General features: G+C 38.9%; 1 protein-coding gene across 1 annotated transcript in view; it reads left to right on the forward strand.

The window, feature by feature from the left end:
* ESR1 (estrogen receptor 1) overlaps positions 1 to 4,097 on the forward strand; it is a gene marked incomplete at both ends in the record, with an annotated part of 109,063 nt that extends 104,966 nt beyond the window's left edge. Inside the window, 2 exons of the mRNA XM_080615883.1 lie at positions 2,478 to 2,661; positions 3,842 to 4,097. Of these exons, the coding sequence (XP_080472009.1) occupies positions 2,478 to 2,661; positions 3,842 to 4,097 (440 nt within the window). The remainder of the gene's footprint in view (positions 1 to 2,477; positions 2,662 to 3,841) is intronic.
* Between the last annotated feature and the right edge of the window lie 5,967 nt (positions 4,098 to 10,064).

The following is a 10,064-nucleotide window of genomic DNA, read 5'->3' on the forward strand; positions in this document are numbered from 1 at the left end:
GCTTTCTCTGTTCTCACTCCCATTGTATTTTACAATACTGACTGAAAGAAAGAGCTGGAAAACAACCTGGTAGCTATTTAATTTAGGCTTGCGTTCAGCTTCAGAGCTTGGGAAGACCTTTGAGACTGTTAAATTTCACTTTGCTAAGACAATTTTCTGTACTCTTGTTCCAGAACTCAGCTTGTGTGTGTGTGTATATATGTGATGGATAGCAAGCATTTCTTTGGGGAAAATTTCTGGTCATTGGCCTGGGGCAGGAGCAACCACTAGGGGAGCTGAAAGGAAAACCAAACATCATTTTTCTTGGCAGTTATTGAATGGCAATTGCCCAAAGTCTCTACATTTTTGGGGAGTGCTTTTTTTTGATTTATACTTTTTAATAGCTTCTGGACTATACCAAGGTGAGAAACAATTCCTCCTAACAGATTTTATTTTTTCTGTTTTCGAAGTCATGAAACAAGGGCGCAATAGTATCCTCTGGCTGAAGTAAGCTGCTCTGGAGGCACTGCAGGTTTCTGAGACTAATGTTACCTTCTAATGTTTTTTCTAATGCATTTTGTTAGTAATATATAAGAATCTTGCCCATACAGGCACTTACTAAGCTAGACAGCCTGGTATTATCAGTAGGAATATGTGAGGGTGCTTAAGAGTCAGTCAGCTGAGAAAAGCCTCAGGAGCTGTTTCTTTTTGGTGAATTCTTTTCAGTAAAAGAAATAAAAATCATAAAAAGCTCTGTGAGAAAAGAGGCCATTGTACTATCTGCCTACACCAAACCAGAAGCAACATTAGTCACCAAAGTTAAGAAATCCGACTGATGGTCTTCAGTTGGGCTGTGTTTGAGTTACCCTTTCATTGTTTTTAATTTTTTTTAGAGCAGTATCTCTCTCACTCTGTCTCCCTCTCACAGACACTCACACTGACATTCACAAACACAAATTCATATTTCTTTCTTTTTAGTACAGAAGATCCAAATTCATGAAGCCTACTTGCAGGTTACAGTAGTTCTAGGTGACAAGTCCTCGAAGTACCAAGATGATATGAGGAAGGTTAGGTATGCTAAGAAGATGGTGGAAACCCCCTCAATTTCCCTGACTGCTCAGATGCATGACAATATAGTTTTATCTTCAAAAATTCTTATACCATCAGATTTGATGGTATAGGCCCAGGCTAGAAACAATACAAACAAGCTAGAGTCTGTATCTCTGTATGTGTCCATGTTAGTGTGTGCGTGTCTTTTTTTCTTAGTATCACTAACTGCATTGCATATTGTGCTATATATGATGCTTTAAAGAAAAACAAAATGTAATTCCAGAAACCGATTTTTTCAGAAGGACAAAATCCAAATTTCTTTTTGGCTCCGTAAGCTGTTGCAGAAAGGCTAAAGCACAGGATTTGTCAAGTACACTGTAGATACACGGCACTGAACACACTGTGATCAAACCAGTTTAATTGTGTTACTGTACGTACAATTTAAGCTTTTGTTGCCTTGGGACTGGATTATGGTAATGTAACCTGTTTAGAGTTATTGGCTCAATCCAGAAGCTTAAAAAAACCGGTGCTGAATGCAACAGTTGCCTTTTGGTAGCACAGTGCTGTTGTGACCTGATTCACATTGGCTGCACGTTGTTTTCCAGAACAAATTCAAGAGAGAAACATGCAAATTAGTTGAGAATTTACCATTTACAAAGCTGATGTGTTTCATGCACCCAATAATTAGTACTGGTAAAAGCTCTTAAACCTCAGTTAGTGAGAGTGTTTTACAGGATATGCGGAGGGGCTGTTGGAGCGGGAGTTTGAAGGTGGTTTTGATCTCTGGAAAAGTTTCTTTGTGGTTCAGATCTTCAGGCTGCTCACTTTCAGCAGTAAGCAAAGATGACTAAACTTACACAGGCTGCTTTGGACATGTCTTTTAAAGGAAAGTTGGGGTTGCAGATGAAGGAGCACACACCTTTCAAGGCCGTTCCTTGGCTGGGAGGGTTTTGTTGAGGTGACTGTGGGTAAGCAAACCCTGATTTTGTTTACATGTTTTGTGGTAACAGTTCTAGACTGACTATCAGATCACCAAAAATCAAACATTACAGAGCGGGGAAAATGGTAAAAACTGCCAAAGGCCTGGGCTGGTCGGTATGTACCTCAGATCTCTCAAGGGGCTCAAGGTTTCGGAGCTGAGTGACTTAGAGGAATACAGCCTTTGGGTAGGTCTAGCTGCAGGCTGCAGGTGTTGCCTCCACCTGACCCAGACCTTGGATGGATCCAGACAAGGAAGAGGCATCATCTTCCTCCTCCTGCTTTGCCTGCAGTGCTCCAGGGTTATTCAAACCAATGACCTGGCTGGCAAGCAGAAGGGTTCACACGCCATCAGCTCCCACGGTTTGACACAGCTGAAGAGGCCAGTCACAAGGCAAACTTCGGGCAAATCTGACTCCATGAAAATAATTTTTGTCTGTGCTTTGTTTTCTTTCTCCTTTCTACTCCAGGTGTGTACACTTTTCTTTCCAGCACCTTGAAATCTTTGGAAGAGAAAGACTACATTCACCGTGTCCTGGACAAGATTACAGACACTCTGATACATTTAATGGCCAAGTCAGGTCTTTCTCTGCAGCAACAACACAGACGACTAGCTCAGCTCCTTCTCATCCTCTCTCACATCAGACACATGAGGTGAGAGCAAGCATGTGGTCAGCCCTCCTGCACTGGTCCTGTGCAAGGGAGGTTCACAAATGCACACAGACACGCTTTTCCTTCACAGGTGGGAGTGCAAACTGTGTGTAGAGCTGTTACAAAATATGAGAGAGAGATATATATATGTCCACTTTCATAAAGATGTATGACTACGTGTGCAAAACAGTACATTGGATTATAGTGTGAGGAGCAAATGTTCTCGCCATTTGTTTCTTTTAGTTTTCCTTTACTTTGCTTGTTGTTTTGATAGTGCTGTAAGCAGTGTCTACTTTTAATGTTATGTGCACCTTCTATCCTATTTGAAAAGTACTAAGTAGAATAATAATGCAGCAGTAGCCTAGTTCTGAAAACTTTAGTCTCCTATAAGATTTAATAAAACTATCACTTTCATGTAGCCACTTTTCACAAGTGGCTTGATTGCAATTCACTTCAGAAAACAGATTAGGATCACTATGTGTATTTTATAAGTGAGAATAAATGCAGATCTGATGAATCCCAATCTAGAGGATGGTGCCCTTTGCTAATTAGAGGTGAGGTGTCAGGCACTCTTATCAGTTGTAGCCATGATTCTCCCAGATGTAAGCACCACACCAGAGCCGCTAAAGATGAAACATGCAGATTTTACCTCCTGGGCTGGTATACAGGTACTCAGGAAAAAGTCAATCGGTGTGTGCATGTGGCTTTTTTACTTAAGAAGAATTTGTACAATTAAGGAAGTTCCAGAGACACAGTGAAGTGAATAATTTCCATAGTTTTGTATATGGATACTATTAGAAGTGAGCATTTGCTAACAAATTGGCTGAGGTTATTTTCCAGGAAAAAGATCTGATAATTAAGATTCTATTATGAGGATGCCAAGATTCATCTGATTTTCTTGGTCACAGTGCCTAAATTAGGAGCCCATGTGATCTAGGCTACATTTTAGGCAAAGGAGAGCAAAAGATCCACCTTCAGAACGCAACTTGCTCATGAGCAGTCTGAAATATTCTTTGAAGGTGCTGTCTTCTGCTAACTGTAGCAGGAAAGCACAGCAACTGAACTGGTAAGTTAGTTCTGTATAAGGTGGAATTTATATGAACCTAATAAATATTATCAGCTGATAGACTTTCTTTCCTATAGCGTATTTGAAAAGTAAACATTGTTTTGTTAAAACCCACAGCAACAAAGGAATGGAGCACCTGTATAATATGAAGTGTAAAAATGTAGTTCCACTTTACGATCTCTTGCTGGAGATGCTGGACGCTCATCGACTGCATGCCCCAGCAGCTAGGAGTGCTGCACCAACGGAAGAGGAGAACCAGAGCCAGCTGACAACTGCTTCAGCTTCATCTCATTCCGTGCAGCCTTTTTATATAGGCAAAGAAGAGGACAAAGTGGGTGAAGAATACAATATAAGCAAAAGTCAGCAAATATGATTGTGTGAGAAACCCAGCAGTGTGCTACCTAGCTCTTGCTTCGTCTATAGTGCCACCTGTGTAAACACTCCAGTGACAACAGTCATCTGCATTTTCCATTTGAGTGTTTGTCAAGCACTTGCCTAAATTGATTGCTTATCCTAAATGGAAGACATTTCATTGCTATGGACAGCCAGCAAGGATTGTTAAGCTAACTTGATTTAAAATTTGCAGCGGTTTTATTTAATTTTGCGTGCAAGTTGGGTAAGTCCTAATCTAAACTGAACATTCATTTGACTATAAATTAGTAGGCCATACCATCCATGCATATTGGTATCTTCATGAGAGGTAGCCTTTGTTAATATCCAACCCAAATTCTGAGCTTGCTTAATCCTTTACTTGCTTGAAACTTTGAACCAGTTTAGCAGCGATTTTGGTTGACTTTTTTTGGGAGGGGTGGTGGAGGGTGTAAACGAAAAGTTGATTGTCATCTTAGGGTGCCATAGTGCATCTACACTGCTAGCGACTGCTTTGGTAGCGTAGGTAGATTCCCGCCTCTCCGTGCAGTAGAAAGGAACCCCTGTTTGAGAATAAAGCTGTTTTACATTGCTGGCTTACATCAGTAGACAAAGCCCTCTCAAGATTACACTGACCAAACTTTTAGGTTCCCTTACCATATCCTCTAGCTGAATTGCACTGCATGCATCCTATCTTGTCTGATCCTGCAAAGCTAAACTGCTCTGTTGCTTGGCAGTGTGTCAATCAAGGGCAAAATGGCAAACAGTGATAACACAAGTAATTATGCTTAAATCAGACAAGATGATTACAGAAATCATCAGGTTTAAAAAAAACCAAATTGTCTTCACGCACATATGTGATCCATTACTATTTTATGAAAACTCCCCCTGGTCTTTGCTTTACTGTTCTACAAACCAAGGGGTAAGCACACCAGTGCAAAACTGGCACAGCCAGGCGGGATGGTCCCATCCAGAAGAGCGTGGCCTAGCCATGTACAGGAGGGCTGGCATCACAGCCAGAGCAGCAGGCTCTGCATTGCCTTAGCTTGCTTTGGTTCTTTTTGGGGTATGCTCAGAAATTACTGTTAGGAGCCAGCTCACCTGTGACACCAGAACTGGGCAATCAGGCTCAGACATGGTGAAGACTATGGGACTGCATGTCCAGGAAGATAAATCTAGCTTTCTCCATGCAAGTGTGTAACTTTTTCATAAGGATTAGTCAGATTCTTCAGACCAACTGTAAGTATACAAAAGGTCCACTGACATCAAGAGTTTAGTAAGACATGAAAGGAGAGAGACTGAAGAAATCCATACTACGTAGTATTCAAAGTAGGAGTCGGCGCTGCTGCTTGACTGTCTCTATGCTCAAATTAAACATGTCAGGGAATGTTGCTGGGTACTGGAATTATTACATATACCAGGGATATTTTATTAGTCTAATAATAAACAACTTTGCCTGTGCTATCTGCACTTCTGGTTTACAGGTGCAGTTTGTGAGTTAACGTGGACCAGGGACTATCCCAATAGCTGGTTGGAAGCAACCACCCTGCCAATAAGGATGTTACATAGCACATGCATAGGTTGCTCCACAGCAGCTGGCCACAGTGCTAGAGGAGCATTCAGGGAGGCTTCTTCTACTGCTATAGTTGAAACGTTTATGTTAGATTATGTTGATTGGAATATCCCGTAGTAACTAGATATAGGAAACAGTGAAACTAATGCCATGAAGGAGTGCCTGTGTCTATTCATGCTCCCTGTTAGACAAGCAGAGTCTGTGCGTAATGAGATTGAGTTACATAGCAGTTGTAGCAAGGCACAGGACAAGTTTGTGCTTCAAGTCAAGGAATCTATTCTTTACTGAGTGTACATAATGATGTCTATAACAACAGTTTCATGTACATATCTGAGGATACATGCAGTTTAAAAGTCTAAAACTAGATGTTACCTATGAGAAGATTCCTTGAAACCTCTGCAAGCCTCAACATGTGAAGCAGTCACTGTAAGTTAATGGGCCTTTTATTGGTGCATATTATAGTGTCATTTTTTTCTGAATGTGCTGAAGATTTGTCTTTTTTGTGTATTCAGTAAAAGAGTGTGCGTCTGTGTGTGTGTGTGCTCAAATTTGGTACCAATGGCTTTTGGAGGGCTCCTAAATGCCTTGGAAGAAAATGCACATCTTCTTTTTTAGTAGCTGTTTTTCAAATGTGTTAGCAAGATTGTGAATGCCCTGAAATGAGTGCAGGCTAAGATCAATGGAGCACAGGAATCCCTGTAGTTACATTTATGTGCTTACACCATCATAATTCACATTCACTAACAACAGCACTAGAGCTGCTTTTTAAATACTGTAGGTGCAACTTGGTGGTCTCTATGGCAGAACACACACATCAAGCTCATAAGCTTAAGCTGAAAGGCAAACTGGTTTAAACGAATGCCTCCCTTCCCACATCCCAGAACAGTTGATTACATTGATTCAAGTGTAAACTGGACCTAGGGTAAAAAAAGTAGTTAATGGAGAGCAACTTAAAACAGAGGGTCAGATTCTGATTGTACTTACATAGGAGAAGTACCACCACACTACATTTTTTTCTTGATGAAGCTGGATAAGCAAGATTTGAAGTGGTATGCAGCAGACAGAAGGGTATCATAGCGTGTCTTGGAACATAAGGAATAATCAGTCAGCTTCCAGTCTTAATTATGAATGCTTTCCTAGTCTCAGCCCTTGCAAGGAAGTAATTCAGATTCAGCCAGTCCTCCCATCTTTGTGGAGACAACAGTGAAGGGCACTCCAGAAAGAAAAACACTGATTTCCCAGTAACAGATTCATTTACCTTGAGACTGTTTTAGGAGCTGTGTCTTTAACTTGTTCATAAGATTTTAATTGAATCAGCACCTTAATGAATATAGTAATCTTCCCACAGTTATCCGTAAAGATGATTGTCCATATATCAGACAGCTGAATGTAGATATTCAACCGATTAAACAAAGTCTATGATACAAACATGGCAATTCTTTTCATATGTAATTCTGAATTATGCTCTCGTGTATGCAAACAGATTGTGCCTAACATTGGTAATAATTGTTATTTCACAGGATGATATTTTATGTGTGTGTGTGTATATATATATACATATATACTTTATATTTGCAGCTGACAAACCAGTACTACCTGAAGACCTGGTGATGGACATTAAATAAAAATATATAATATGTAAAAAAAAAAAAATAAGGAAAGAAAACTTTTCAAGGCAGCTAATTATGCTTTTACCAAAACATTCATAGTGATGTATCTGGAGAGCTAATAAAAGAATTATTTTATAATGTTTATACATAATTTTTTTAAAAAAAGACCAAAAAAATAACCCGCATCAAAAAACCAAAAAACAACCCCCCCTAGAAAAACAGGCAATGTATTACCAGCACAAGCCAAACAGAAGTAAGGCCAGATGAACTTGCTTTGCTTGAGAATCTGGTTGTTACTGAATTATTGCAAAAAAGCTTGGGAGGCAGAAGGAGAAATAGGGTGATGTCTTAGTGGTGTCTGGGTTTCCAGCAATATGTGAAAGCTACTCTGGTTTGCAATAGTTTGAGCCATGTATTGATGTTGCAGGCTTTGTCTCAGGTAAAACTGCCAGCTGGGGCAGTAGGATTTGTACTGGGGTAAAATAATTTCATGAGAGTTTCTTGGGGTGTGTTTGTGGTAAATTTATGTTTCAGTGACATCTCTCGATGATTTTTTTCTCCTTCTGTACACTGAGGAGTTTAATAATTTAAAAATATAGTTAAAGAAATAATCTGAACTGAGTTCCCAAGGATACTCCAAGAACTATCAGTAGGTCACTGAACTTTAAATTGAAAAAAAAACCAAACCAAAAAAACCCAACATCCAAAATAAAACCCAAACCACACCCTTAAGCCAAGCCAGGGTTTGTACCGAAGCCTCCTTTCATTCCAGTTGATGCTGACTGATTCCTTAAGAGTTGTGCCAAATGTTTAAAGTGAAACAAACTACCATCAAAGAAAAAAATCTGCCTCACTGAGGCCTCAGTCTTATCACAGGCTTTGGTAGGAGCACAGCAAGCCTATCTTGTGTATATAATATCCTGCTTTAAAATTAGAATGCAACCCAACCTAAAGCTAATGGGATTTTGTATATAAGGTATTCTCAGCTGAATTTATGTGAAGTGCATTTCTTACTCTGAAAAAAGAGATGTCTATTTTCCATGCTATCTACAACTGTAACATAGCTTTACAGGTAGAAATACAACATGTGTAAGAGAAGGGTCATGCTAACGATGGTATCACAATGCAAACCTGTCTTTGATGTCACCGGTGACTATAGCATAATCTCAAATGATCTAAGGATTTTAAACTAATATTTCCCTGATAATATTGACCTACGTGTTCACTCTGGAGCTCCCTTTCACCTTTCAAATGTAGATAGCCTTATATCCTGAATGCTGTTTTCAAAGTGATTGTTGCCCATAAGGGTATTTGGTTTTGCACTGTATTAAAAGAAAAAAAAAATCTAAAAAAAATAAAAATCTTTTGCATTCAGACGTGCCTAAAGAAACAAATATCAAAAAATTTTAAAAAAAGTACATGCTGCCATCTTGCAAATTAGTATGCTCTGTACTCCTGTGTGCCTATAATTAGAAGTCTGTTTCTTCAGAAAGTGCCCATTGGAAAATGAAGGGATAGACTGCTGGTCACGAGACTCGCATTAACAAGCCACTTTATGTATCACCTTACTGTATATACTATGAAACTAACGCTTTTGTGTGCACTATGTAGTCTGTCCATGGGAAGACCTTTCTTCGGTATAGGCTCAGCTGCCATAATGTATTTGTTGAAGTATTCTGTTCTTTCACTGATGCATATAAAATTATTGATGTATTTGTTTTGGTGAAGTTTTCTTTCTTTTTTTGCACCTAAAAAAGTTCTAAAAAAGTCTAAATGAAAAATCTAACCCAATTGGTGTGAGATTTTTATCAATGTATTTGATGTTGAAAATAAAGAATTAGCCAAAGCACTTTGTTTCATGAGTTATACTTTGCACAGTTTAAAAAATATGCTTCTCTGCTTATTGTTTTCCAGTAACCAGTGAAATGGTACATTATTTTTCACAGTGCGTTTTCATCTAAGTGAACACTGTTCCTTAATTTGTTTCTTCACCTTTCCCCAAAAACATAAGAGACTGGCCATTTCAAGAGTTAAAAATGTGTTCCAGTCTCTAGTATCCTAAAGACTAAGTATTTTATATGCTTTATGTTCCTTATTTTGGCTTATGAAACAGATTATGGTGAAAGAGACAAATTGTGTGAATTTCGCCTTCAGTAGTTGACGGTCACTTACCATGAATTAGCTAATATCAAGTAAAATAGCACTTATTTCCCAAGCAAAATCTATTCCTAAGGGGGAAAAAATCATCTTGGCTAAGCTGTAGGGAGGGGATGAAAAGAAATGAAAGATAATCTTATTGACATAAAACCACTTTGAACTTAACCCTATCCTGTCAAATAGTCTCAAAATTATATTTGGTCTTTGCAGAGAATCAGACCAGTAATCTATGCAGGTGAATGTCTACCAGTAATATAGAGAGAATATAGAACTTCTCATATTTATGTTTTTCATGTATTTTCTGCGCTGTGCTGGTTCTGAGACTATTGGCTCACAGGTTCTTCTTTTCCTACATAGATATAAAAGTAAAAGCTTTTTGGATTTTTATGTGATGTTTCACTGTACATAACATGAGGAGAAAATGGTAAGATTACCTTAATTCTCCATTTCAATGATTAAGACAAGACAGGCAAAATACTTTGTTCACATGAAACCTCACCTTATAAGGTCAACATGAAAACAAACGTGAAAACAAATAGCCTATTCAACTTCCACAAGAAAGCTGGGGACTCTTGGGATTTGTAAGTGCTGAGTAGAACTGAGTGATGGTTCCAAGTCATATGACTGTTTT

Source organism: Psittacula echo (genome assembly GCF_963264785.1).
Source record: "Psittacula echo genome assembly, chromosome: 4".
Classification (NCBI taxonomy): Eukaryota; Metazoa; Chordata; class Aves; order Psittaciformes; family Psittacidae; genus Psittacula; species Psittacula echo.